The sequence below is a fragment of the Phytophthora ramorum genome (genome assembly GCF_020800215.1).
Source record: "Phytophthora ramorum isolate Pr-102 chromosome Unknown Phyram_PR-102_s0001, whole genome shotgun sequence".
Lineage (NCBI taxonomy): Eukaryota > Oomycota > Peronosporomycetes > Peronosporales > Peronosporaceae > Phytophthora > Phytophthora ramorum.
The window spans coordinates 3,032,125-3,057,259 of record NW_027150647.1 but is presented as its reverse complement, the minus strand read 5'-3'; the positions used below and the strand labels follow the sequence as shown (position 1 = coordinate 3,057,259).

The window sequence follows — 25,135 nt, the reverse complement described above, 5'->3', positions numbered from 1 at the left end:
TTTGACCAGACGCTGTTCTCCGCCGATGCGTACACGGTGGCGAGCGTACTTCAGAGCCAGAACGCAGGCTATCTTGCAGCAAGCGCTGGACGAGCAGCGCCGAGCTTTCGGCACGGTACGTGGCTCTGTCACTCGCTACCTCATGGGTCTGCTGACAAATTGGTGGCTCAGGGCTGTACCACGACGGTGACTTTGTGTGGGTTGCTAGCGGAATCTGTGCTTGAGCTACGGCGCCAAGGACTACCCGTGTACGGTGTTGGCTACATCATGGTGCAACCAGCTAGGGTCTGATGGTTGTTTTGAGCGGTGTAGGGACATCATTCGGCAAGCTTTGGCTTCTGTTGAGAGGTGCTGTGGCGGTATGTTGCTATGTTCAATGCAGATTGCTGTCCCCTTGATCTTACAAGTTTAATCGACTGATACAGACGGTTAACCACATGCGAGTGCCGCTGACTGAAGTAATTCCGTCCTTCGACAAGTTGGTGTGGTCGCGTCAGCTCGCAAGTTTAGGACGACTGTTGTCTATTAAGTTCGTTAGCTGGTTCTCCTTTTCTGCAAACCATGCGTGTATGCTAACTGGGAGCTGTCGATTTCAGCGCCGACAAATCGATTGCGACGTCGTTAGCGGTGGAGGTCGCTTCAATACTCGACCCGGTTCACTTTTGCGGTGGCGAAGACTTCTCATTGAAAGACCTCGTAACACTTCACGTGGTGCTTGGAGGTGTGACTTCCGCGACCAGCTCTCAAGTTCGTGGTGGTGTGTTGCTTCCTATCGCAGAAGTCGCTCCTCAAAGCTGCTTGCGCCACCGATATTCTCCAGCTACCGACGGCATCATTGTGATTCACGGAGGCATCGTCGCTCTCGCCGGAGATTTAGAGACGACCGACTTTGCCACAGATTCGTCTGTCCAAATCGTTTTTGTGAATGGAGATATTAACAGTCAAGCGATTGATGCGTCTGCGTCTACCCAGAACGCTGCGCTCTGTATTCCTGTACCATCGTACGCTGCACTACGCCAGCTTGCTGAGATGAGTGGAGCTGAAATTGTGGACTCGTGGGAAGAGCATTTGCCGACTGCAATTGGGCAGGAGTGTCTCCACGTGAAAGCGATCGATCTCTCGGTGAGTAAAGCTCAGGATGACGAGGACGAGGACGAGTTTGCGACGTTCTTCCTGCAGATTGTGGGCCCAATTCCAACTACCAGCCGCATGCATCCGTCATTGTGCAAGGCCCTACCAGATCTCTAGCTGTCGAGCTGCGAGACGACACGCGCAGAATGATCTCTCGATTGCAAAATACGCTACGCTCTGGATACGTGCTCCCTGGAACTGGGGGTATGTGGTGCGCTTGTGCTGCAGCAGTCGCTCTCGAATCGGAGATGCAGGCCAAATCTGACCTGGAACTGCTCAGTTTTGCTACGTCGCGTCTTGTGGATCCATTCACTCAGCTGGGTGTCATACTGCTCGAGAATTCGGGTGGATTCGATCCAAACGACACTGGCAACGACTCGTTCTTCTCCAGGTTGGCCAGAGTTCGCACGGTTCAAAAGCGTTTTGCTCGTGGGGTGCTCGATGTGGGTGCCACCAAGTTTTACTCGCGCTACTACAACTTCCGAAGCGCCGACTACGCCCTCTTATCATCCCAAACAACCGAGCCTGAAAGCGAAGACAGCCAACTGTTCCACGCTGACGAGTACAAGAGCACGAGCGTTGCCGTTCGAAGCGCCTTTCGAGTGATCCAGCTTCTGCTGAATATCCATCACCACCATGTTAACTAGTTGTCTATTTCAACCATTTCTCGAAGCCATGAAAGCCCTATTTTGAGTTCAGGTGTTGGTGCTAGAGAGTCTGAGCGGAATAACCGATCCATTGAGTCAACGTAGCAATGGCAGCGACATCTTCTACAGGTGCGGGTTCCCCCAAGAAAACGGGTGTTCCTCGCCGCGCGCCTGTGGTAGTCCCGCTCGACTATTCGTTCATGGGGCTCTCCTCGCTCTCAGGTTCGTAGTCAAGCCTCAAACTCATCGGCCATCCATTCCTCACTCGACTCTATCTGCTGCTAGAGATGCAGCAGCACGACCCCGTAAGCGGCACGAAGAAGTTGCTACCCTTGACAACTCGTTCAAGCAGAGGTGACGATGTCGAGACGCAGCCCAGACTGGACGCGCTGTCCTCACCAACCAAGAAGCGTCAGACGCCAGTGTCTCTGCGCGTGAACAACAACAAACTCTCCCATCTGGACGACATGCAGGACGCTCTACGCGCCGTGTTCGACGCCCCTGGGGCGCTGCAGTGGCTGGACCTGTCGGGCAACGAGCTCACGAGCATCGCGCCCGACGTTTTCTCGGCGTACCCGGATCTGTTCACTCTGCACCTCCACGGCAACCAGCTGAGCAAATACTCGGACGTGGACGCGCTGGCCAAGTGGCTGCCACATTTGCACTCGCTCACGCTGCACGGGAACCCGCTGGAGGAGCGAAAACACTACCGAAACTTGGTGATCGCGGCCTTCCCGAACCTCAAACAGCTCAACTTCAGCTCTGTGACGCCCGGGGACCGCGATAAGGCCGAGACCTGGGCGAATATCTACAGGAACGCGCGCAAAGGCCGTCAGATCGACGATCTGTGACGAGGCGGCCACTTCAACTTACTAATGGCTACATCTTTTTGAAAACCCTGTCTTCATGCACTATGGCAGATAGGATTTCTCTATTTTCACTTAAGGAGATCTTGGTCCTATAGCGCCCGTAAGGGCAGGTATCCGCGATGAAGGCAACACCGCTTGGGCTCGACGAGGCTAAAAGAGCATCTCGACGTTCTTGACAAAGATGTTCTTGGCCCCGTTGAGGTCTCGGTCCATGACCGCGCCGCAGAACGCGCACGTGTACACCTCGCTGCCGCCCAAGTTCTCCTTGTTTTTGCCGCAGCTGGAGCACGTCTTGGAGGTGTACGCCTCTTCGCACGTGATGAGCCGTCTACCGGCCCGCTTGATCTTGTACTCGAGCAGCAGCATCCGAAAGCTGAAGTGCCGCTGGGGAAGCATGGCACGCGCCGTGGAGCTGCGGATGCGGCGCTTCCTACCTCTGCGATCGATGTAGGCTTGGGCTGGGGCCAGCGGAGTGCCGTCCGCCTCCATCTCCTCCTCGTACCTGCGGACCATCTTGGACGTCTGCGCTTCCGGGCCTCAGCCTTAGCCTCGTTGTCCAGCTTCGACAGGCACGACTTGAGAGCGTCGAAGCGGCGCTTGCTGTATCCCTGGTCCTTCACGCTGAACGTGGTGCCATCGGTACCCATCACGGTACCGAACTGTCGTCCGTGGCGCCGCTCTGCGGGAACTCCTTCTGCGTGGAGAATGCGATGTAGTACTTGCCTCCGCGGACCCGGATGAGACGGTCATGTGGTTGGGCGGCTGCACGGCGTGGTTCTCTTTTTCTGCTTGATCAGTTTGAAGAACTAGTCCCTGGACACCTTCACGGCCTGCATGGCGTGTTGTAGAGCTTCCGGTTGCAATAGAAGACAGTCTCACACAATCTCAACTGGTCCTTCTTCGGCACTTGAACGTGCTATTGACCGATTCAGCGCTCTTTTTTCTTATCGACTGACTTGTCTGGCAACTCGGCCAACGTTTCCTCCTGCCGAGCGTTCACCTCCTTCAGCAGGGAAGGGTCTTCCAGTTCGGCACGGTGTTGCTAGAGAAGTTTATCACCACGACGGTGGAGGTGAACAACGGCTGGAGGAACTTTTGGGAGTCCGGCAGAGCGGCGTGAACCTCCTTCGTGCGGGTCTTGGGTTGGTGCTCAAGAACAGCGAGCCGTTGGGGCCCTACTTGGTGTAAAAGGGCTGCAAGTATCGGGCCTGGAAGTACGGCGCGAAGATATAGTCGAACGGCGAGTACCGGTACGTCTGCTTCACGTCCCGGGTCGGGAACGGCGCAATGCCGTACTCGGGGATGCCGTTGAACAAGGCGCGGCGCAGCTCGGCCGGGTCCAGCTGCATCTTGAGGTATTCGACCTCGCGCCGCATGAGCTCCTCTTGCCGAACACGAGCTCATTGCCGACGGAGTAGAAGAGGCGGTTGATGATGGTGTCGCGTTCGTCGCTCACCTCGATCACATGCGTGGGCGGGTTGGGGAACGCGATCACGTAGTCCCAGCGGCCCAACGCCTCCGTCGTGGACGCGTTGTAGTCCAGCGGCGCACCTCGGCGGTCTGCGGCTGCGGGTATGGGTCCGTCATTTGAAATTGGGTGAATATTCCTTCTCTTCAAAAAATCAGGAATTATATTGTTCAAAACGATTTGCCATTTTCGGTCAATTCGCCGCCACGATTTCCTCCTTCGCCATTTGCGTTGCGTTCGCGGCCGTGTCCCTGTACATTTCGTTCCTTCGCGCGTGGCTCAACAACGTTCTGCTGCAAGTTGCGCCACTCTTCGAGTTCTTCCTGCGCGCATCGGTGGCCGCCTACGTGGATTAGAGAAACATGGACGCGAGCCTCAAGGAGACCGAGTACGACGTGCTGCTCGTGGGCACGGGCATGGTAGAAGCCATCCTCGCAGGGTAAATTATTTTTGCGCGTGTGCATATTTGCGCTTTGGGGCATAACGTTGCGAAAGTAATAGCTGACGCAAATATGTTGCACCTTTGGCACAGCGCGTTGGCACGAGTCGGCAAGAAAGTGTTGCATCTAGACCAAGTAGGGTCTGATTTTTTTGCAAGTACTTGGAAAGGTGCTAATTAGTGGTGTACGTGGTGCTTTCGTGCAGAATGACTACTACGGCAGCAACTACGCGTCCTTCCCTTTGGCGCAATTCTTGCGCTGGACGAAGAACGAGAGTATCACCCCTCGCGCTTTTGGCGACGAGGAAGAGAACGGGACAGTTGAGAGAAATTCTGTTGCAGTTGAGGCCGAAACGCAGCGGGTACTGCCCATGAGGAGCTCGTTCGCGTGTCAGTTGCTGGAGGAGCGATTTGCAGATGAAGCCACGAAGGAGGAACTCGTGCGACAGTCGTCATCGTTCAGTATCGACGTGAATCCGCGGCTCATGCTGTCGTCGGAGCAGCTAGTGGAGATCCTCATCACGTCGGGTGTGGGGCGGTACCTTGAGTTTGCAGCCATTGAGCGTACGTACGTGCATTTGCAGCCATCTGCATCCGGGGCTGCTGAAGCTGAAGATCCTGACACGGTGTGGGAGGTGCCATGCTCGAAGAAGGACGTGTTTCAGAGCAAGCTCTTGGGAATGGTGGAGAAGCGGCAATTGATGAAGTTTCTGCAGTTCGTGGCCGACTACGGGGAGACGCACATTTTGCACGAGGACGTCAAGACCAAGAACGAACGCTCGCTCGCTCTGGGTCGGGCGCTCAAGCGGCCGCAGAACAAGGCCAGCCAGGCAGATGGAGATGCTGCGCTGGCCGAGTACCTCGACGGGCCGTTCCAGGAGCTATTGGAGAAGCACTTCAAGCTCTCCGCCAAGCTGCAACAGGTGGTGGTGTACTGCGTAGGACTGGCAAGTTTCCCGGCCACAAAGAACCAGATTTCGGCTCGCGACGGGCTCGCAGCTGTGTATCGTTACGTGTCATCCATCGGACGGTTCACCGGTACCGCGTTCTTGGCGCCACTGTACGGCATCAGTGAGCTTGCACAGAGTTTCTGTCGGCTCAGCGCCGTGTACGGCGGTATCTACGTCCTACGCGCTCCGATTGATGGGTTCGTGCTGGATACTGAGACGAAGGAGCTCCGCGGTGTACGCTGCAGTGACGGCGACGTGCTGCGGACCAAGCACGTGGTGACCAACGGCAGCTATGTAGACTGCCTTCGACTCACAAGCAGTGAAAGGTCCACACACTCTCACGGTCAGATTCTGCGCGGCGTGTTCGTGCTGAGAGCATCTCTTCGCGAAGGTATGAGCCGCCTCATGCTCGTCATCCCTCCCGAAGACCGCGAGTTCCAGAACCCGTTTGCCGTCCAGGTCGTCCAGCTCGATGCAGGAGCGTACGCATGCCCCAAGGGCTACTTCCTTGTGCAGATCTCGATGCCGCTGCCAATCGAGTGGTTCGACCAGAAGGAGAAGCAGCAAGAACTCGTGCACTCTGTCATCCGCCGTCTCATCCTCAGCTCAGAGGCGGAAGTGCAGGGCAAGAAGAGCACGGCACAAGTCAAAACGGCACCGAGAGTGGACACGACCAAGGATTCCGTGGAGGAGGAAGCAGGAGCTGCTATCGATGCAGCTTCCGTACCGGATGGCGCCGTGGACGCTTCTCCCACGGCGAAACCAAGCTGGAGCGACCGGATTGCGTGGCGAGCCATCTTTACCATGGACCACCTCGCCTCCAGTGACACCAAGGGCCTCGACGGCAGCGCAAAGGCCCAGAACCTGCCCACCAACGTGTGGGTGTGCGAAACGTCTATGGCCGAAGTGGACGCTGCCGTCGAGCCGAAACCGTCTCCGCTAGAGATCCACCTGGAGAGCGCGAGTGCGAACGCCCGCGCCATCTTCGAGTCGCTGTGCCCCGGCGAGCCGTTTTTGCCCAAGAGCGCCAGCGCTGAGCAGGCGGAGCAGGAGGAGCAGGAGAGCGAGGAGGATGCGGTGCTGCGAGCCGCGCAGAAGTTGGCGCAGCAGACGGAGGACCAAACGTCTAGTGCAGAGAGTGAAAGCGCCTCCACGGAGGTCGATGCCAGCAGTTCGGACAGGGAGGCTCAGTGATCTGGGTAGACGGGAGTACAGCACTGCGTTTTCTTTCTTAGTCTCAGCATTACTCCTTGGCAAGGGCGGACTAACTTTGCAGTGTTGCATCTGAACTGAGCGCGTGTGCATCTTATCCACGACGCTACGCCGCGAAAGAAATCAGTGGAGGTGATTCAGGAGCATAACGTAATGTTGCCAAGTGGTGGGTGGCGAGCGACAGATAAATCACCGTGAGACCAAGTGCTGGGTGCGAGCGGATCGCGTATCGCTACGTGCGCCACCAAACCCCAGGCGTCGCAACTTGGACGTGAGCTCTGCGATCTTTCGGACTGGCTCGCGTGGACCGGCTAGTTGAACCGGTTGAAGTTGCGTCCACGGACAGGCGCGAAACGAGATCCAAGTCGTCAGCCAGGTGCTGCTTTTCGTCTTCTCTCGGGACGCCGAGAACTGGCGAGTTGACCTTGGAGCTGGCGGAGTGGACAACTCTAATAAGACGCTGGCTGCACTCCTGATCCGGACGAGCCAGCGCTTTCCGTCTCGGTGGTCTCCACGCGAGCTGAGACTCTCGCTCGGTTCCAACTAATGCAGTAGCAACATGCGGCCGCCCATCAGCCGCTGATTCGGCAGGTATCACGCCCGAATACCAAGATGAGACTTGCGCTACGTCAGGCTTGCAGAGACTTGCCTCTCCGTCTTTTGCCCGCAATACACAATTTTTGCAACGCAAGAATTTCCATTGCCGATTCGTGGGCTGTTAGCCCCCGTGTAAGTCCTTCCCAGCATGACTTGTGGGAGTCCATGGTCCTGCACTACAGGCGCCGAATTCGGTCCATCCGCGTCGTCCGGTTGCGAGGGCTCCATATTCGAAGAAACGGCGTCCGTGCCGACAAGACCGCTAAAGCAAAGCTGTCATTACCACGGTTTACCGCAATGCTAACTCAAAATGCAGCGCTAACTTTTAAGGCCGTTAAACTGAGGTGTCATATACGGTTGATTTTCCCTCTAATCGCGTACACCACACCAAACCGGACGCGCCGTCTGCCGAAGTCTCCGAAACCTCCACAAAGGCGCTAACGTCGGTAGTCCGACAGTCTCCGACAGCCCCACACGAGGTGAACGTCACTTGCGAGTTTACCTCCGAGTGCGCAACCGCCCGCCACTCACTCATGGGCAACAAACTCACGGCCGCAGAGGAGCCTCCGTCCGGCCGATTCGTCAAACCGAGCAAGCGCCGCTCCCGCTCGCAGAGCGAAGGCGTGACGAGCGACTGCGGCACCGCAGTGACCAACTCGCCCAGTGACAAAGCAGGAGGCATGCCACTACCTACCACAGAGGAAGAAGCTTCCGCCTCCGACAGGAGCGACCGGGCGCGCCGCATCCGCGAAGCCGAGCGGATTCTGCTCGAAATCGCCAACGAGTACGCGGCCAAGCGGGCCGCGGGTCTCGTGCCCACCAAACCCGTCCCGGCGCGGACGTTGCTATGGGAAGAGATGGAGCGGAGAGCGCGGCGCGGCGTCGGCCGACGAGGCGTCTGCGTCTTCGGACGTGACTCGGCCGACGGTCCGTGCGGCTGTGCGACGTACAAAAAGCTGTCGGACGACGCCGGAGGAGTCTGCGCGTGCTGCAGCCACGGAGCTCCATGGCACCGACTCACAGGTGGCACAATGTCCGTAAATGGAGGGAGTTCGAGTATGACGCGGTCACGAGGCTCTCGCAGTCGAGCAAGCAGTCGCAATAGTCAGGCACCGATCGACAGCTCCATGTACTCGCTGGGTAGCGACTATTACGATGAGTATGACGCTGAGTACGACAGCGAGAGTGATGAGGACGACGAGGACATCGCCAATGAGGTGGCGAAACCCTACGGCGTGATGGGCGACCCCACGCCGCCGCTCACGCACAGCCACGCCCGAAGCGAGGGCGACGCGCTGGACCGCAGCTCGCTCTTCTCGAACGGAGACAGCTTCGGACTCCCCCCGCGGCTGTCGAGCACCAGTCGCCACTTGGACAAACTGCTGAGCGCCATCGCAAAGTACCGACAGATGGGAATGTCGGAGGAAGAGATCGAAGTGAAGATCCGAGAGGACTTCCCGCCCACGGAGCGACTATCGAACGGCGGCAACTCCCCTCGACCGACGCGAGCGAGTCGGTGAGTCACGGCCGAGTCGGATGCCAGAGACTGTGAACGTACGCAACTTTGTAAATGACTGTAGATAGTATGGCAAGTCGAATGCAACGCAATAGAACTCAGTTTTGCTAGGAATCGCCAGTGTCCTCATTAACTGCTCATCGACTACGGGTACGTTGGCGGCATTTAACATTCCAGTTTGTAGCTGTACTTGCGCGGTTGCAATGGGAAACGTTCAAGTGAGTCACTTGAAGTGACGTCAAAGCCTCGAGTCATTGGGTATGAACACATGAAGTATTATTACTGTAAATGAATCTCAATAACTAACTGTCCTCCTTCCTGCAAAAAGAGCTCGGCGCTCGGACGTCGGAGCTCTCGCGTCTCTTGCTCTACATTTTGATCTTGTTCTCGGCGATCTCGAGCTCCTGGTTCTCGAAGATGGACGTCACCCGCATCACAACCGACCACGTAATGGCCTGGCGGGTGCCATCCTCGTGAGACGCGGCAGAAGTCCCTTCCACAGAGCGCCAACGCCCTCCTCCTTAGCGATGACCTTCATGGCGTCGAAGAAGCCCTTGTACTTGAGCTCCTGTCCAGCCACTGTCTCCTGGGCCATGAGACGCGTCTTGAGCACGTCCATAGGCGTGTTCAGCATGGGACCCAGCGAGCCAGCAATGAGCCCGTTGATGAACGTGGCGTATGTGGGCAGTGTCTTGCCGTCACCGTCCTGCTTGTCCCACACGTTGTGGTTAAGCCACGCGAAGGCCATGAAGTTGAAGGCCTGGTTGCTGCCCTGACGCGCCATGGTGGGGACGTTGCCCTTCCAGAGCGCGCGTACGCCCTCGTTCTTTATGATGTGGCGCGTGCAGTCGATGGGTCCATTGAAGCGACCGACGCCCACCTCCTTCTGCATGCGGGTCTTGATGACCTCGAAGGGCGTGACGATGAACACCGACTCGATGCAGCCGGCAAGCAGTCCGGCGGTGAAGTTGATGGTGGGCGTGATAGGCTTGTCCTTGCCACCGGCGATCTGCTCCTTGAACCACGCGAAGGACCCGAAACGCAGCGCGTACTTGAGCACCATATTGGTCACGAAGGGAGAGAGTCCCTTGTAGAGCGCCAGCCCGCCCTCCTGCTTGTAGATGGTCGAGCCGCAGTGCACCATGCCCTTGTATTGGCCTGCGCGATCTAGCTGCAGCCGCGTCTTGGTCACGTCTAACGGCTGCAGGATGCAGGCCTCGGCAACACCGCCGGCCATGCCCGCCATCATCTTGACGTACACGGGCACGGGCCGTTTCTTCATCTCGGCGCCCATGGCGTCCTTGAGCGCGCTGGTGGCCAGCACTTGGTCCTTCTTCTGCATGTTCACGAGGGGCGTGGGCTGCATGGTTACTGGGCTGGAGTGGGGAGAACGGGGCAGGTGCGCGGCAGGAGGACAAAAGGAGAATGGCCTTGGTCGGAGGGGAGGACGAGGCGCATTGCCCTTGCTTGCTGGTCGGGGACGGTGGTGCCATGTTAGACCCAATCAAAACAAAGCGGTTCGGGGTTCAAGACTACTAGCGACGCAACATATCTTATATCCTGTGATACTATATGTGCCTACTGGAATGTTACAGAGCAGATGAACTGTAATATATTATAGAGCGGGTACAATTGGTTCATATCAGGTGAATACTATTGGAAAAGCAAACGGTAGTACGACGTAAAACGGTAGTTGCCTCAGTTTTGGCGTGAAACGTCGTTGAAGCACGTAGCCGGGCCTTCACGCCGAACACGTTGCGAGGCGTATGTTGACGTGCTGCGGCTGTGCAAGATTCGCAAGGCACTTGCTTCACCATCGGGGCGGATGCGGTTAGATTATGGCCGACGGAGCGCGAATTCCTCGCTATTCGCGCTCGAGCTCGATTGCTAGCAAAGTCCATCGCCGTCATTGCGACAAGCTGCTCTGAATAGCTCGCTGCAGCCGTTTCGACGTGCAAGCATTAGCTCGCCCACCTTTTTTTCAATATATTTTCTCGTGGCGAGAGCGCTCCGCCTGCTTCAACGCGTCAGACTGGAAGTTGGAAGTTCCAGTCCAGGGAATCGACGTCGGTGTGTCGATTCGAGACCTTGCAGTGCGAATCAGAGCGCTCAAACACGAAGCCATCTGCTTTTTGGCCAATGGAACGCGCTCAACTTCCAGTAGTACGTTAAACGCTGCTGTTAAACGCCGCTGAAGCGCAAGGAGGCGTTGACTTCAACCGCGCCAGCAATCGCCCAAGCGCGCAAGATGACGATCACACCCTGGTTTGCGTAAAAAAATGGTCGACTCAACGTCGACGAAGCACCAGATCCGCTGGAAAAAGCAAAGTATCCGCCAAGCAGTCTGCACTGCGACTGCAGCAGTGCGTTCCGCCCAAGCAAGTCTGTATTGGTTAGCACTGCGCACCTAGCATCGACACATCGTTCGCCGCGTTAAACCATGGACGTCTCCGCTGACCAGATCCCTCTCCACGTTGCGTTTCCGGTGCTGCGCTCTGGCCTCGTTGTTGGCTGCCGGTCAGCTATCCCCGGCCCGACTCAATTGAAATCCTTGGCGTACTTCTCCTTGGCCCTTTTCTCCATGTCCGCGTCCACTTGGCCAGTGGTGGGGTCCGTGCCCAGCGGGCGTCGAAATAATAAAATGTGCGGCTCCGGCCTGTAGCATCAAGCAGCAAAAGAGAGACGAGGTCAGCTCATGTCCGAGCAGAAACAAGAGCCCGGCAAAGCAGTGCGAAGAGCGCATCCTTCACCCCAGGAACGTACTTGTGGATGGCGTAGTGCACCCAGCCACGACTCTGTTGAACTCCCAGTTGGCGCCACTCGGTCTCGTTCAGCAGGCGATCGGGCAGGTTGCGCTGCATCTCCTTGGGCAAAATCACGTGTCTGCCGGCAAAATTTACAACAAAATTCAAAATAATCAGTAAAAAAAGTCGATTATACTCGGAAATGATGTGTTGGCAGCGCATTTTGCAGGTACTGAGCCGTATTGGGGACTATTGGAGGCAGCAGACGCACCTGTACTCATGGGTGTCGTCCACGTACTTCTCCGAGTACTCGATGCGCGACGACAGGTCGGGCGTCATGGCGGTGGAGTCTCTCCGCTTGGCAGCTCCTTCGCGCGCTTCTTGTTAGTGACTGGTGAGGCGTGATTGGCTGAAACGCTTGGTCTCTATACCGTGTTACGATTGGATAAAATACGGCCCAGCTTGAAGCGACGCGAAAAGCTCGCAAGATGGATACAAAACCACAAGAGCTTAACACAGCACCATGCCGCGCGAGAACAAGCAGATGGAGACGGACAGTGAGTGATCTTGCGTAACTTTAGTGGATCGGGCGATAGAATACCATAGCTAAACTTGTTTTCCTGCTGCTAGTGGACGAGCACGGAGACATGAAGAACGACGTGCTGGCGCAGGCCAGTGTGGCGCTGGAGCAGTTCACGCAGGAGAAGGAGATCGCCAAGCACATCAAGACGTGGATGGAGGAGAAGTACGGCCCCACGTGGCACTGCATCGTTGGCTCCGAGTACAAGACGGCCTTTACGTACGAGAGCAAGAACTTTGTGCGCTTCAACGTCGGCAAGAAGTGCATCACACTCTTCCGCCATCCGTAGTCAGCTAACCCCAACACAGCATCATCAACAAAGTGCATGCAACAACACCAAAGTGTAGGCTGCAAACGATTAAATGTGTTATCAGGACCGACGTACTGGGGACACGGACGACTGCCAGTCGCCACGTACTTCGACCTCGCCACTCTAGCCCGCGAAACGTGCCCACCTCCCAGCAGCAGCTTAGAAGGCGGCGTTGCCCGGCCACCGAGGGAACGGGATGACGTCGCGGATGTTCTCAATGCCAGTCACGTAGCGGATGAGACGCTCGAAGCCCAGACCGAAACCGGCGTGCGGCACCGAGCCGTACTTGCGCAGCTCCACGTACCACTTGTACTCCTCCGGGTCCGCGCCGGACTCCCTGATGCGAGCCTCCAGCACGTCCAGACGCTCCTCGCGCGCCGATCCGCCGATGATCTCGCCAACGTTGGGCACCAGCACATCAGCGGCTGCCACCGTCTTGCCGTCCTCGTTCAGACGCATGTAGAAGCTCTTGAACTCCTTGGGGTAGTTGTAGATCACCACTGGCTTCTTGTAGACCGTCTCGGTCAGGTAGCGCTCGTGCTCCGAGCCGAAGTCCGTGCCCCAGACGGGCTTGACCGAGAACTTGCCCTTCTTCAGGTGCTCGGGCTTCAGCAGCAGCTCCACGGCGTCCGTGTACGTGATGCGCACGAACGGCGACTCGACAGTGGCGGCCAGTCTCTCGAGCAGGCCCTTCTCCACGTTCTTGTTGAAGAACTCGAGGTCCTCGGTGCAGTGATCCAGCGCGTATTGCACACAGTACTTGAGGTAGTCCTCAGCAAGGTCAATATCGTCTTTCAAGTCCGCGAAGGCGATCTCGGGCTCGATCATCCAGAACTCGGCCAAGTGACGCGAAGTGTTCGAGTTCTCGGCGCGGAACGTGGGGCCGAACGTGTACACGTCCGAGAGGGCACAGCAGTGGGTCTCGACGTTAAGCTGACCCGACACGCTGAGGTAGGACGGGCGGTCGAAGAAGTCCTTGGAGTAGTCGACCTTGTTCTCCTTGGTGAGCGGCAACTTGCCGTCCGGGTGCTGACTGAGCAGCGTCGTGACGCCGAACATCTCGCCGGCGCCTTCGCAGTCCGACTCGGTGATGATGGGCGTGTGGATGTACAGGAAGCCCCGCTGGTTGAAGAACTCGTGCGTGGCGAAAGCCATGGCGTTGCGCACGCGCATGGCGGCACCGTGAATGTTGGAGCGCGGGCGCAGATGCGCGTGTGCGCGCAGGTGCTCGAGCGTGTGGCGCTTCTTGCTCATGGGTACGTGGCGCTGTCGGGAATGCCGCCGTAGACCATCACCTTGGCGGCCTTGAGCTCCACCTCCTGCCCCTTGGCGGGCGACTTGACCACGACGCCCTCCACACTGAAGCTGGCGCCCACGCCGCCGGACGCGATCGCGGCAGCGAATCCCTCAGTCTCCTCCTTGTTGATGACGCACTGCACGCCGGCGAAGCACGAGCCGTCGTTGAGCTCCAGGAAGGCGAAGGCGCCAGCGCCGGCCTCGCGCAGCGTCTTTGCCCAGCCCTTGACCGTCACCGTTTGGCCCTCGAGCTCCAGGCCGCTCTGGAGCAGCTCCTTGACGCGGATGCGGTTGCGGCGGAACAGCGTGGGGGCCGTCGTCGGCTTGGCGGAAGGCACCACGGCGTCCATAGTGCGGTACTTCTAGGGGGACTTGAGCTACAGGCCGCTAATTGCGAAATGGTTGGGTGCTTGGATTGACGCGTCGGATCTGCATAAACAAGCGTGATTGGATGAATAGTGTCGCACTTAGCAAGAAAACGACATATCATTGGATGAAAATGCGCAGCGGAGACCTCGATTGGCGCAAAATTCTTGTGGCGTTTACTGTACGTACTTAGTCGAGGGTTATGCAGGATGAGCATGCTGCGGCGGACACTGCAGGTCGTGGGCGTGCGCGTGGACGCCACCAAGGCCAGTAAAGTAGCCAAGAAGCTGCACGCCCATCTGCTGAACGTGCCTAAGCTGCGCAATGTGGTGCCGGACCCTGCAGATGAAGGGATGAAGCTGGTGCTGCTGAGCGCGAGTGCCGAGACGCTGCAGCCGCTGCGCGAGACGTTGGCGGTGTTCCTGCGCGCTGGCAGCTTCAGCTTCGTGCCCCACTCAGTGCAAATCGACTTCAACGAGTATGCAAAGGAGTCCGTGGTGGAAAAGGGCAGGGGTGCTGCAAACAAAGCTGAGCACCGCGTGATCCAAACGCTGCCAATTGGCGATGTGTCCTTCCGCCCCGTTGGCGATGACAACGTGGAGCAGCTACATGAGATCAATGAGGAGCTGTTCCCAGTCAAGTATGGCAATGCATTCTACGAGTACGTGGCAGATGCACCCGAGGGATACTGTAAACTCGGTACGTTGCTGTGCGCGACGGAATGTGGCGCCTTTTGTCTGAATTAGGGCTGATTGATGCTGTACAGCGTATTCAGACGACGATACTGCTATTGGTGCGGTGTGCTGCGAGGTAGAGATGGTGAAGATCTCGGGCAAACGCCGCTATCGTCTGTGCATCCTGACGCTTGGCGTAATGGAGGAGCATCGCCGCTCCAGATTAGGTGAGCTATGAAACCGCGTCCCTTCTCTGCTAACTACAGTAAGTATTGCAGATCGACTTACGACAATGTATCTTGACGCTGCAGGTAGTGTGCTGCTGGAGAGCGTGATCGCGCAGGCACGGAAGGATGGTCTCGCGTACGTGGATCTCCACGTGCAGTGCAGCAACACGGCCGCGCAGCGGTTCTACTTTACGCACGGTTTCGAGTGTGTCAAGCTCAAGCGCAACTACTACTCGCAACTCAACCCGCCGCACGGCTTCGTTCTCCGCAAGCAGCTCGCCCTTGCAATGTAGCCATGTTGCACTTCAACATAAAGCACCGTCATGTGCGCCACGTCATATTCATGTATTACACACCTACAACAAGTGGCCATCAATTCGTCAACCCATTTTGTCGTCGAGCAGCTCCGATCAGCAAGTGCTACATCATGTCCATGCCGCTGTTGGACAAGAAGCTGTTCAAGAAGACGCTGGAGGTCGTGGGCGTGCGCGTGGAGGCCAAGAAGATCGGCCGCGTGGTCAAGAGGCTGCACGGCCACCTGCTGAACCTGCCGCGGCTGCGCAACGTGGTGCCGGACCCGACCAACCCGGACCCGTACAAGAATTCCAGCAGTAAATTGATCCTGCTCAATGCCAAAGTGAAAGACGCGGAGACGCTGCAGCCGCTCAACGAAGAGCTCGTGAGCTTCTTGAAGGACGAGAGTCTGGCCTTCGTGAGCCACGCCATTGAGCTAGACTACAGCTACTTCGCCGTGGACCAGGTGCTTAGCGAGCTGCTACCCAAGGGTATGGACATCCCCAGCTCCTTCGAGACGGTCGGACACATTGCTCACTTGAACCTGAGAGACAACCAGCTGCCGTACAAACATCATCGGACAGGTCATTTGGACAAGAACGCGCAGATCCGCACGGTCGTCAACAAGACGGACAACATCGAGACCAAGTTCCGCACGTTCCCGATGGAGGTGCTGGCTGGAGACGACGACATGGAGGTGGAGGTGCACGAGAGCAAGGCCACGTTCAGGTTTAACTATGCCGAGGTGTACTGGAACTCGCGCCTGCAGCAGGAGCACCTGCGGGTTATCCGTAGCATCAAGCCGCACGACGTCGTGTGCGATATGATGTGCGGCATTGGACCGTTCGCCATCCCCGTGGCGCTCAACGGCAGCAAAGTGTACGCGAACGACCTGAACCCGCGCAGTTACCACTACCTGAAGGAGAACATCACGGTGAACCAGGTGGAGAAGCTCGTCACCCCTTACAACCTGGACGGCCGCGAGTTCTTGGCCAAGCTGCTAGGCGAGAAGAAGCAGTTCACACAGGTGCTCATGAACCTGCCGGCTATTGCTCTTGAGTTTTTGGACGCCTTCCCTGGACAGTTCGACCACTGGGAAGGAGAGCTGCCGTACATCCACTGCTACTGCTTCTCCAACGCCGACGACGTCAAGAAGGACGTGAAGGAGGTACGAACTGCCATCAAATTGCTGTCTGCTGTCGTTGCTCTGACGTTGTTTGTTTTGCTGCTGCGTACAGCGTGCCGAGAAGATCATGGGCGGTGAGCTGGACCTGGCGAGGACGTCGCTCCATCTCGTGCGCGATGTGGCGCCCAAGAAGGTCATGGTCTGCATTTCGTTCCAGCTGCCGGAGTCTATCGCCTTCAGCGCAGAGCGTCGGGCCTCCAAGCAGGACGATCCAAAGCGGCGGAAGGTTGAGGCTGATGCAGCAGCATAATTGTGCTCGAGAAGATGCCAGCCCAGGTGCATGTTAGAGATGAAATTCACGGTGGGAACGAGTAAAAATCAATCTCCAGCCGCGCTGTTCTACGTATTACTTCTACGAAACTGCGCTAAGCCGAGACCGGTTGCAGTCCAGCTACGGTGTGAGTTGCCTGCGCAGCACGTAGCAGTCCGGCGGCTCGATGTGCTTGTAGTAGTTGCGCAGGATCTGCGTGGCTTCGAATCCGTGCGAAACGTAGAAACGCAGCGCTGCGGTGTTGCTGGTCTGGACGTGAAGATACACCTGCACCACTCCGTCCCGAGTGGACTGGGCGATCACTCCTTCCAGCAGTCGACTAGCTGCATGGATCACAAAGTTCAGAACGAGCGCCTCACACTACAGCACAAGCTCGGACGATACGCCTACCGATTCTAGCACGACGATAGCTTTCCACCACTCCGAGCGTCATGATGTATGTGCGCTCCAGTCCTTCATGCCCTCCTTCCACAGGTTCTCTTCGACAGCAAATAGCTCCTACGGCATAACTCCCGATGCAGGCTGCACATACAATATCAACGTCCACCACTTCAGCATCGAGACCACATAGCTGCCTACCTAACTGAGCGTATCCCGGCGGAGAGCTCACGACCTCCTTGTAGAACGCCAAGTTGTATCGCACGGGGAAGAGCTGCAGATTGAGTTCGCGCAGTCGCTGCACATTGTCCCTGTCCACAGGCCCAAAGACCAAGTCCACCGTCACTGGCCTCGAAGCATCGTCCTTGTCGCACTTGGTCGTGTTGCAGCACGAAGAGCTTCTACTCGACGTCTGCATGGCCACTTGGTGGCGAATTAGCTTGTGCCACCAGCGAAACGATTTGGTTTCGTCTTCCGTAACGGTGCAGGTTGAAGTGGACCGTGGCCACTCGTCCGCGATCTTTGACGCAGATCTCGGGTCACTTTCCATTTTGCTCTCGAGGCATGATGCAGATCTCGCTCGTCTTCGCTCTCCTCATCTCCGCGGCAACTGCATCGGATGAGTTGGCAGCACTTGAACACCCCGTGTTGGCGTCGTCGAATCTCCTGGACAGCGACGAGTTCTTCGTGTGCGGGTCCAAGGTGCCGGGCATGAACGGACACTACGTGCTGCAGCCTCCCACTGTGGTGCAGTCGGACCCAGACACGCCCGTGTTCTTCCGAGAAGATGCCGCTAAAGGGGAGGAGGCCGAGTCTACAGAGGTGGCACTAGCGTCGGACACGGCGTCGGACTTCCGTCTCTTCCGACACAATGGCTTCTGGATGCTCGCAGACGTGGAGCCCTGGCCGCCCGTGACCCACTTCCGCTGCGACCCGACCAAGACCCAAGTGATCGGGATCGACGTCGCGGGCGTGTGCGGTTTGGGACAGTCGACGCCGCCCCGGATCGGCTACTCGCCAGCGGATCCAACACTAGGAGACGCACCTCTCACTCTGCAGCGCCAAGACTGCCACAAGCTCGAGCAGACCGAGCAGGCAATGGCCGAAACGAACAACAACTTTTCGACTCGCAAGGAAGAGCTCTAACTACTAATGTCATTTGATACGTGCCTGCTATTGGTTGTCCGTGGCTTAGTTCCACGCGACGGCGAGGTTCTGCTTCCTGACAGCGAAGACGCAAGCTAAAGGAAGGTGGTCGGACGGGCAGTTCGCGTTGGGCAAGTACGACGACGTACGGCCAAAGATGTTCGGGAGAATAGGAGCGCACCATGTCCCCATGTAGCGTGTGCTCGCGTACCTGTCGGTCTCCTTGGCGTCTTCAGCCACGCTTTCGTGCCAATTTGCTGGCTTATGCTTCACCCATTCAACATCTTCGACGCTGACAGGCTCACGAGCATCTTGTCCGGTTGCCTCCAGCTCTTCCAGCGTTGGCAGCTGAAGCAGTTGGAAGGGAGTGAGCTGACCTGACGAGTGGAAGATGTAGTCGATCGTCCCCTGGAAGCTCTTGCTGGAGAATGTGAGCTCGGGCTCGCTCAGGTATTCGGCGTACGCACCGTAGGCGCTCTCCATCATCTCGCTGTGAACCAGTTGGCTATCTCGATCTGCTCGGGGGTGCAGCGTTGTGTATCGCTTCGCCTCGGCACGTTGATCACTACCTCCGACCGCCGCGTCAAGTGAAGACAGAAGGGGTCGTGGACACACATCAACATTGACAATTGGCTTCTCTAGTTTTGAATCGCTGGTGTACCGTGGCGTACGACCGGAGCCGAAGGAGATTTCGTACGGCTTGACGTCTGAAGGTACGTCTGGAGCGAGATACAAGTTCTTTTCGTCCAAATCAGCACTGATCGGGGTTCTCTTCTTGTACGCAGCATGCTCCAAAGTGCTTTCAGGAGCTGACGGTTGGCTCCAATGGCCCCATCCGTGCTCATTGCGCGCCATAACACGGAACTGGTACGTCATGTTAGCACTCAACGACGTTACAACGTACGATTTGGCTGTTCCGTCAGTCACTGACAACTCGTACAAGAAGCCCGACGTCTTGCTTGCACAGTTTTTCACGGCGACTTTGTACTCCAGAATGGGAGCCGAGGGCGTGAGTGTTGTCATCGACGGCGGTGGTGGGTTCCAAGTGATTCGTAGTGACGATGATGTAAAATCATCAACCACAGGGCGACTTGGAGCTGCTGGTGCTTCTGCAACGGGTCTCCGGCGGCCAGTCAGGATGGTATGGTACACGTCACTGCTCGGGGTGGCGTTGAAGGTTCCAGCCAACACAATAGGCAGTTGAAAATCCGCGTTGAACACAGCAAGTCGACGGCACAAATATTCGGTTTGAAGCACTCGCACCCGCTCCAAATCTGCAGTTGGGCCTGCAGCGAGTTGGGTGTTGACGATACAAAGTGCAGAAGGCATGACCGAGGTCTCCCACGGCTGTAAACATACCAGCAACGCGAGTTTATCTTGTTTTGCCCTTGCTGCGAGGTTCGGATCGTTGATATTTGCGCACAGCTCGTTCAGGTGTACCTCAGTCGATCGGAATAACTGAAAAGTGCTCTTCCTGAACGCAGTGACGAGTCCTTCATCGATCTCTTTGGCCACCGAATCTGAATCTGGGGCAGAAGACGTCGCGTAAATACTGTCATACCCTGCCGTGGCCAGCTCTACCGCCCACCAGTCATCGTACTCGTCCACTTCCTAAACATCACAGTATTCGCACAATTAGTTAAGACCGAGGCAAGTGGAGCTGGAACCGTCGCTACCTGCAGGCACATGATGTCGGCATCATACGACAAGATCTCTCTATCCACCGTCGACATGCCAAATCCTTCATCAGCAAGTAAAACCCAACGTCAAGGATTGCAAGCAAAGACAATAGCCAACGCCACCTTAGTAGCCGCTCTCTACGCTGTCGGATGTTGAGGATCGCGGCGCTAACGTAGCTCTTGCCTCCCCGCTGCATCTTCCGAGTCCCCATTTGCGACATTACATTGTACGTGAGCACCGACACCTTCTCAAGATCCGCCAGCTCCCCCAATTCCGCCAAATCGGCTCTTGCAGGCACAAACGCGCGGAACGGGGGGTCCCCAATACCGGACGCCATGCTGCACTTGTGGCGCGCCCTTTGATCAAGAGACGGCGCAGCCTTTACAACAGCATACAACATGCTGTTATACAGGCCGCATTTTCAATCTGCAGAACGGGCTCAATATGGTGCGTACAGCTCTCCTAGCGGACCTCCATCTCGCTGTATCTTCACCTGTAGAGATCCAATCGCGACAGAAAGCGGTGTCACATCTTTACTGTGATCTCTAGTATACCTGACCGAAATGCCCGTCTTTGAACTGCTCTCAGGACGCCGGCGCATTGAGAACTGTGAACGGTCAGACGGGAACTTTGGTGCTGGACGTCCAGGGCCAAGTGCTTTCGGCCACGGGGGACTTGCGAGGTACCACGGGGGAGATCGCGGCCGAGACTATTCTCCATGCTGCAGGACTCGAGCAGCGTGCTGGACGCCAGCCAGAAGGAGGAACTGCACCGCATGACGAGTACGAAGCGCTAAAAGAGCTGCTGGAAGGTTGAGATTGGTGCTAATTTACTGCTGCTGCGTACTACAGTCAACTTTCCGACGTACGACTACGTGGTAACACTGGATGCTGAGCAGGTGTACGTGGTCAAGCGCAGCACTGTGCAGGAATAAGGAGACGGAGGAGAAACGATCGACTGACATGTGAAAAGAAGATGAACTCAAGGTTTTCTGTTTATTTGTTGGTAGAGCTGAGTTTACTGGGTTTAGTCTTCCAAGGCCAACTTCTCTTTGAGTAGCTGCTTGTACGTGGCCTCGCGCTCGTGGAGTTCCTGTTGGCGTTGAAGACGACGGTATTCTTCTTTCTCCTGCCGACGACGCTTTTCGGCGTTGCGGGCAGCTAGCAGATCCATCTTGCGGTGCGAGTTGGTCTTTTCGAGATCCAGCAGCGCCTTCAACCGCTTCTCCTCGTCGATGATGGCGCGCTTCTCGCGACGCAGCAGCTCTAGGTCCGACGTTTCAGTGAGCGCCTTGAGGATCACCTCTTCCTCTTGGCACGTCGTTCGAGTTCGCGCTGGCGACGAGTGCGCTCCATCATGCGCATTCGATGCTCTTCGTCCAGACGTTCGTTGTCGGCCACGAGGTTCACGTGGAACGGGGAGCGCGAGGTTTTCTGCGTCCACTTCTCCAAATGCTGTCGGCGGGCGCGGATCTTGTTCAGACGTCGAGATCGCTCCTCCTGCTCCAGTGCCAGCCGCACCTGATCTCGCTCCATATACTTCTTAGACTGGATGGCAGCGCTGTCCGAGTACGGCATGGGCGCATCGTCGAATTCGCCATCGAATTCGCGATCAAATGAGGCCGTCGACCGCGAAGCTGCCGAAGACGCCGAGCGACTCAACGGTCGGCGTCCTTCATTCTGCTGTCCCTGATCTTCGTCCTGGTATCTACCATCACCTTCAGCGTAGTCCTCGTCGCCCCCAGAACCCACTCTGCTGCTCTTCCTCCTCCTCGTCGAACCTTAACGCCTGCACAAATCGTTCATCTACCCAAGACACCACAGTTAGTCTTCCAGCCAGTATCGATATATCCCGCATAAAAGGCAGCACAAACCGCACCAAGTTCCTCTTGCTGCGCCGGCATCTCGTCCTGAGCAATTCCTCAAGTCTTCACACGGCAGCTTCAATGTGCAATCACACATGGCTACATCTATAATTACAGTCTGTATTTTTAGAAACATGGTGCACGCCACACCACTTTTCCAAAATTTACAACGCTAGAAGAAAGAGATCCGCGCCAAAGGGACACGATCCATTCGAGCTTTGGCACAGTAGACAACAGGTCAAACAGCATGGTTTCCGACCTTCGGGATGCCAAAACTTCCACTTCGTCTTCAAAAAACAACAACGCAATGGAGAACGATATTCCAAGTGAAGCGGAGATGGGTGCGTTGTTCGAGGCAGCCATGAGGCAGCAGCAGAAGGCCACAAAGGCCGGAGCGGCGCCCAAAGTGACGCAGGAGGAGCAGCACAAGTTCCTGTCGGCCATGAAGGACGCCGAGTTCCGCTCGCTGCTCAACGAGTACATGCAGGAGATCTCGGACCCGCGCAATCGCGCCGAGACGGAGCAGTATTTGGCGCAGCTCGAGAACGAGCAGAAAGTGCCAACCGACAAGCAGCTCGTCAAGCCCACGCCCGGCTTCGTGATCAAGACCAAGTGGGAGGCGTCGCAGAAGATTTGTCAATGTGTGCAGCAGCGAAAAGATGCAGCCGCCGTCGAGTACCAAGGTGACCACTGGCCAGCAGGGCTCATCGTGGAATTTGCCCTACTCTGGGACCAGAGAGACTCGAACCGGACAAAGGTGGCTCCAGTGTCCCCACCTTTGACGTGTGCTTCCACCCGAGAGTCATTGAGTTTGCAATGTCACGGGGAGACTACAGACACATGGCGATCAGTACGTGCTTGGATGCGGTGGAACCGATACTGCGCGAGACGAGGCGTAAGCCAAAGGCTTTACTGGCGAGGAACTACCATATTCTTAAAGGAGTGTTCTACAAGTCCGGAGACCCAGTGACTATGTGCTTGAAGAAGGAGCGCGACGCGCCAGAGCCAGCCAAGTCAGCGACGAAAGTGATGCAGTCTAAGACAAAGAGTACCAGTCGTGAATCTGGCGACAAGATCGCTGTGCTGGGTGACGAGAAAAACGCGCTGCCACTTCAAACGATTGAACGTGTGGAAACTAAACCTGGTGATTCTGTTCTGAGTGAACTGACTCATGTGGAGCAGAACGAGAAGAGCTCTCCGTTAATCAAGGAGGTGTCGAGCACCAAGTTGGACGCGAAACAACAGATTGGCAAGCGAAAGAAGGAGATGGAGCACCAACTGATTTATCGTGGACGCTTTGAGCTCCTTCACCACATGCAAGCGGATCCAGGCAAGAATGTCCCTGAGGATCGCCATCGCCCCAAGGAGTTGGTGATCGAAATTAGTTTTCCTCTTTCCTCAAGTGCCAAGGGGTTAGACCTGGATGTGAGCGAGCGGATGGTGCGATTGTCGGCGGGTCCCGATGTTCCAGGCAATTACGAGCCACTGGAACTGGCATTGCCCTTCCCAGTGATTGAAGACAAAGGCACGGCAAAGTTTGATCGCAAGAATCACAAGCTGGTAGTGACGTTGCCTGTGCAACCCCCACCCACACCGAAGCCGCAGTCTGTTTCACTAATCTTTCAAGACGAAGACGAAGATGGAGAACAGGAGGAAGTCAAGCGAGAGTCTGAATCCCACGGTGGTCAAACTGAGACAACAGTCCGGGCGAGCACGAAGACCCTCGCACCAAAACAGAAGAAGGAGGGTGAAGAGAGTTCCGCATGTTTAGGGAGACGGCGCTGATGGTGGCAAACGACCCACAAGTGCTGGCTTACGCGCAGCGTAAGGCTCGCAGCGAAAAGTCAGCACTATCGACTCGCCCGTCACCTACAGTGATTACTGAACCTGCAGCTACAAAGGACGACATCTTCGACGACTTGCCACCGCTTGAGAGCTGCAGTGATGAAGAAGAGGAGATTGACACGACGGCGAATGCTGAAGAAGCAGTGAAGGCATCTCCTCCAATCTTAACAGCAGCTGCTAACCCAGTGTCCGAAATCAAGGATGTTGCAGAACCGATCCAGCCACCTTTCGAGACCCACGCAACCGACGCGTGCCTATCGTACATCGTGGGCGTGGCTGGCATTGCTTCAGCTAGTGTAAAGCTCACGTTCCCAACTACGTCTTCGTTGAAACTCCGGTTCTCCGACAGTGATGGTCGGGTGTACGAAATGCAGGTCGCAGTGCTCCCAATCGATGTTGAGCCGTCCAGTGCCGAGTTTGACGTGGCTAGCGAAAACATGGTGGTCATCCTTCAGAAGAAATTTGCACCAGATTCTGCCTCTCACCTGAGCTCCCAATGAAGCTGCGAAATTTGAGGCACCTGCGCCCCCTCTAACTGCTGCTCGATTCCAAAACCAACTTCTGTACGAGCTCGACTAACCCCAAATTTTGGGTTAGTCGAGTGTGTTGTTGGTCAATTCTGATGATTACCAGTTGATTAGGGTGCTGAGAACTAAAAACGATGTGCCATTATATTTTAAGAATCCGGACTTCTTACCAGCTCAATTGTTGTACACATTGCCGGTGTGCATCGTCGGTTGCTGCCCACAACGACTTTGTGTCGACTTGGTAATGACGCTGTTGCTGTCACTGCACGTATACAAGCGACCTCCGAATTCCGATCTCCAGATGTGCTGCCCGACGCGTTTTTCGAGATGCTCTAATCCAAAAGTTGGGATGCAGCAAAATGGTCAAGTGAGACAGACAGCATTGACTCTATCCGGCCATACTTGTCCACCACTTGCTTCCAATTGACGTCTTCTAGCTATTATCACTTTGCAATTTGCTTTCAAGCACTCCTTCAACCACCGGCCACCTGAACAAGCTTCAACGGCAACAACATGGTCGACGCGACAGTACTTCTCGTCGTTCGAATCCTAGCCGGTTTCGGTACATTGGCCCTGGCCTGCAGTCCCTCGATCCTGATGTACCAGATTCACAGGCAAAAGCACGTGGGCGTCGCCTCCGTCATTCCGCTCGTCATGCTCGTGACGAACTCGCACCTCTGGATGATGTACGGGTACATGGGCGATAACTACTTCCCATCTTCAGTTGCTTCGCCTTCGCTGATCTCGCAGCGCTGGGTTACGTTGCTGTTTACTGGCGGTATACTGCCGATCGCCGCTATGTCGCTCGAGTCCTCGCCATAATGGTGACAGTTCTCGCGATAATATCAATCTACGCTATCAGTGGCGGGTTTGGTTACACTGGCCAGACGCGCGCAGAGGTGGCCAAAATCTTGGGAT

General features: G+C 56.4%; 19 protein-coding genes across 19 annotated transcripts; 11 read left to right on the top strand and 8 right to left on the bottom strand.

Annotated features, from left to right (window-relative positions):
* Nucleotides 1-25: 25 nt before the first annotated feature.
* On the top strand, nt 26-1,248 carry KRP23_717 (uncharacterized protein; the record flags this gene model as incomplete). Its single annotated transcript, XM_067892218.1, has 5 exons — nt 26-115; nt 209-248; nt 313-359; nt 426-529; nt 597-1,248. The coding sequence occupies 5 exons, from the start codon at nt 26-28 to the stop codon at nt 1,246-1,248; spliced, it is 933 nt and encodes a 310-aa protein (XP_067751280.1).
* A 131-nt stretch (nt 1,249-1,379) lies between these two features.
* Nucleotides 1,380-1,778, top strand: KRP23_716 (uncharacterized protein; the record flags this gene model as incomplete). The annotated part of the gene is made up of 1 exon (XM_067892205.1): nt 1,380-1,778. One exon carries the CDS (start codon nt 1,380-1,382, stop codon nt 1,776-1,778), a length of 399 nt encoding a protein of 132 aa, XP_067751279.1.
* Nucleotides 1,779-1,885: 107 nt separating this feature from the next.
* Nucleotides 1,886-2,629, top strand: KRP23_715 (Leucine-rich repeat-containing protein 51; the record flags this gene model as incomplete). Its single annotated transcript, XM_067892194.1, has 2 exons — nt 1,886-2,000; nt 2,064-2,629. 2 exons carry the CDS (start codon nt 1,886-1,888, stop codon nt 2,627-2,629), a joined length of 681 nt encoding a protein of 226 aa, XP_067751278.1.
* A 1,193-nt stretch (nt 2,630-3,822) lies between these two features.
* Nucleotides 3,823-4,023, bottom strand: KRP23_714 (uncharacterized protein; the record flags this gene model as incomplete). Its single annotated transcript, XM_067892183.1, has 1 exon — nt 3,823-4,023. The coding sequence occupies one exon, from the start codon at nt 4,021-4,023 to the stop codon at nt 3,823-3,825; it is 201 nt and encodes a 66-aa protein (XP_067751277.1).
* Nucleotides 4,024-4,477: 454 nt separating this feature from the next.
* On the top strand, nt 4,478-6,698 carry KRP23_713 (Rab proteins geranylgeranyltransferase component A; the record flags this gene model as incomplete). Its single annotated transcript, XM_067892172.1, has 3 exons — nt 4,478-4,554; nt 4,648-4,690; nt 4,761-6,698. 3 exons carry the CDS (start codon nt 4,478-4,480, stop codon nt 6,696-6,698), a joined length of 2,058 nt encoding a protein of 685 aa, XP_067751276.1.
* A 1,148-nt stretch (nt 6,699-7,846) lies between these two features.
* KRP23_712 (uncharacterized protein) lies at nt 7,847-8,833 on the top strand (the record flags this gene model as incomplete). Its single annotated transcript, XM_067892161.1, has 1 exon — nt 7,847-8,833. The coding sequence occupies one exon, from the start codon at nt 7,847-7,849 to the stop codon at nt 8,831-8,833; it is 987 nt and encodes a 328-aa protein (XP_067751275.1).
* Nucleotides 8,834-9,262: 429 nt separating this feature from the next.
* On the bottom strand, nt 9,263-10,195 carry KRP23_711 (Mitochondrial succinate-fumarate transporter 1; the record flags this gene model as incomplete). The annotated part of the gene is made up of 1 exon (XM_067892149.1): nt 9,263-10,195. The coding sequence occupies one exon, from the start codon at nt 10,193-10,195 to the stop codon at nt 9,263-9,265; it is 933 nt and encodes a 310-aa protein (XP_067751274.1).
* Nucleotides 10,196-11,367: 1,172 nt separating this feature from the next.
* Nucleotides 11,368-11,912, bottom strand: KRP23_710 (Cyclin-dependent kinases regulatory subunit 1; the record flags this gene model as incomplete). Its single annotated transcript, XM_067892138.1, has 3 exons — nt 11,368-11,485; nt 11,593-11,712; nt 11,845-11,912. 3 exons carry the CDS (start codon nt 11,910-11,912, stop codon nt 11,368-11,370), a joined length of 306 nt encoding a protein of 101 aa, XP_067751273.1.
* Nucleotides 11,913-12,096: 184 nt separating this feature from the next.
* On the top strand, nt 12,097-12,442 carry KRP23_709 (Dynein light chain LC6, flagellar outer arm; the record flags this gene model as incomplete). The annotated part of the gene is made up of 2 exons (XM_067892127.1): nt 12,097-12,130; nt 12,204-12,442. 2 exons carry the CDS (start codon nt 12,097-12,099, stop codon nt 12,440-12,442), a joined length of 273 nt encoding a protein of 90 aa, XP_067751272.1.
* A 180-nt stretch (nt 12,443-12,622) lies between these two features.
* On the bottom strand, nt 12,623-13,636 carry KRP23_708 (Asparagine--tRNA ligase; the record flags this gene model as incomplete). The annotated part of the gene is made up of 1 exon (XM_067892116.1): nt 12,623-13,636. One exon carries the CDS (start codon nt 13,634-13,636, stop codon nt 12,623-12,625), a length of 1,014 nt encoding a protein of 337 aa, XP_067751271.1.
* A 77-nt stretch (nt 13,637-13,713) lies between these two features.
* Nucleotides 13,714-14,109, bottom strand: KRP23_707 (Asparagine--tRNA ligase; the record flags this gene model as incomplete). The annotated part of the gene is made up of 1 exon (XM_067892105.1): nt 13,714-14,109. The coding sequence occupies one exon, from the start codon at nt 14,107-14,109 to the stop codon at nt 13,714-13,716; it is 396 nt and encodes a 131-aa protein (XP_067751270.1).
* A 225-nt stretch (nt 14,110-14,334) lies between these two features.
* KRP23_706 (N-alpha-acetyltransferase 50) lies at nt 14,335-15,319 on the top strand (the record flags this gene model as incomplete). The annotated part of the gene is made up of 3 exons (XM_067892094.1): nt 14,335-14,824; nt 14,892-15,026; nt 15,111-15,319. 3 exons carry the CDS (start codon nt 14,335-14,337, stop codon nt 15,317-15,319), a joined length of 834 nt encoding a protein of 277 aa, XP_067751269.1.
* A 134-nt stretch (nt 15,320-15,453) lies between these two features.
* KRP23_705 (tRNA (guanine(37)-N1)-methyltransferase) lies at nt 15,454-16,756 on the top strand (the record flags this gene model as incomplete). Its single annotated transcript, XM_067892083.1, has 2 exons — nt 15,454-16,488; nt 16,559-16,756. 2 exons carry the CDS (start codon nt 15,454-15,456, stop codon nt 16,754-16,756), a joined length of 1,233 nt encoding a protein of 410 aa, XP_067751268.1.
* Nucleotides 16,757-16,897: 141 nt separating this feature from the next.
* On the bottom strand, nt 16,898-17,573 carry KRP23_704 (N-alpha-acetyltransferase 50; the record flags this gene model as incomplete). The annotated part of the gene is made up of 3 exons (XM_067892072.1): nt 16,898-17,100; nt 17,168-17,299; nt 17,357-17,573. The coding sequence occupies 3 exons, from the start codon at nt 17,571-17,573 to the stop codon at nt 16,898-16,900; spliced, it is 552 nt and encodes a 183-aa protein (XP_067751267.1).
* A 146-nt stretch (nt 17,574-17,719) lies between these two features.
* KRP23_703 (uncharacterized protein) lies at nt 17,720-18,301 on the top strand (the record flags this gene model as incomplete). The annotated part of the gene is made up of 1 exon (XM_067892061.1): nt 17,720-18,301. The coding sequence occupies one exon, from the start codon at nt 17,720-17,722 to the stop codon at nt 18,299-18,301; it is 582 nt and encodes a 193-aa protein (XP_067751266.1).
* A 45-nt stretch (nt 18,302-18,346) lies between these two features.
* KRP23_702 (Carbon catabolite repressor protein 4-like protein 2) lies at nt 18,347-20,318 on the bottom strand (the record flags this gene model as incomplete). The annotated part of the gene is made up of 3 exons (XM_067892049.1): nt 18,347-19,912; nt 19,978-20,017; nt 20,104-20,318. 3 exons carry the CDS (start codon nt 20,316-20,318, stop codon nt 18,347-18,349), a joined length of 1,821 nt encoding a protein of 606 aa, XP_067751265.1.
* A 107-nt stretch (nt 20,319-20,425) lies between these two features.
* KRP23_701 (uncharacterized protein) lies at nt 20,426-20,915 on the top strand (the record flags this gene model as incomplete). Its single annotated transcript, XM_067892036.1, has 4 exons — nt 20,426-20,428; nt 20,570-20,635; nt 20,709-20,763; nt 20,833-20,915. 4 exons carry the CDS (start codon nt 20,426-20,428, stop codon nt 20,913-20,915), a joined length of 207 nt encoding a protein of 68 aa, XP_067751264.1.
* A 92-nt stretch (nt 20,916-21,007) lies between these two features.
* On the bottom strand, nt 21,008-21,884 carry KRP23_700 (uncharacterized protein; the record flags this gene model as incomplete). The annotated part of the gene is made up of 4 exons (XM_067892025.1): nt 21,008-21,246; nt 21,300-21,688; nt 21,762-21,786; nt 21,860-21,884. The coding sequence occupies 4 exons, from the start codon at nt 21,882-21,884 to the stop codon at nt 21,008-21,010; spliced, it is 678 nt and encodes a 225-aa protein (XP_067751263.1).
* A 268-nt stretch (nt 21,885-22,152) lies between these two features.
* Nucleotides 22,153-24,190, top strand: KRP23_699 (Protein kintoun; the record flags this gene model as incomplete). The annotated part of the gene is made up of 3 exons (XM_067892014.1): nt 22,153-22,528; nt 22,582-23,512; nt 23,617-24,190. The coding sequence occupies 3 exons, from the start codon at nt 22,153-22,155 to the stop codon at nt 24,188-24,190; spliced, it is 1,881 nt and encodes a 626-aa protein (XP_067751262.1).
* Nucleotides 24,191-25,135: the final 945 nt, after the last annotated feature.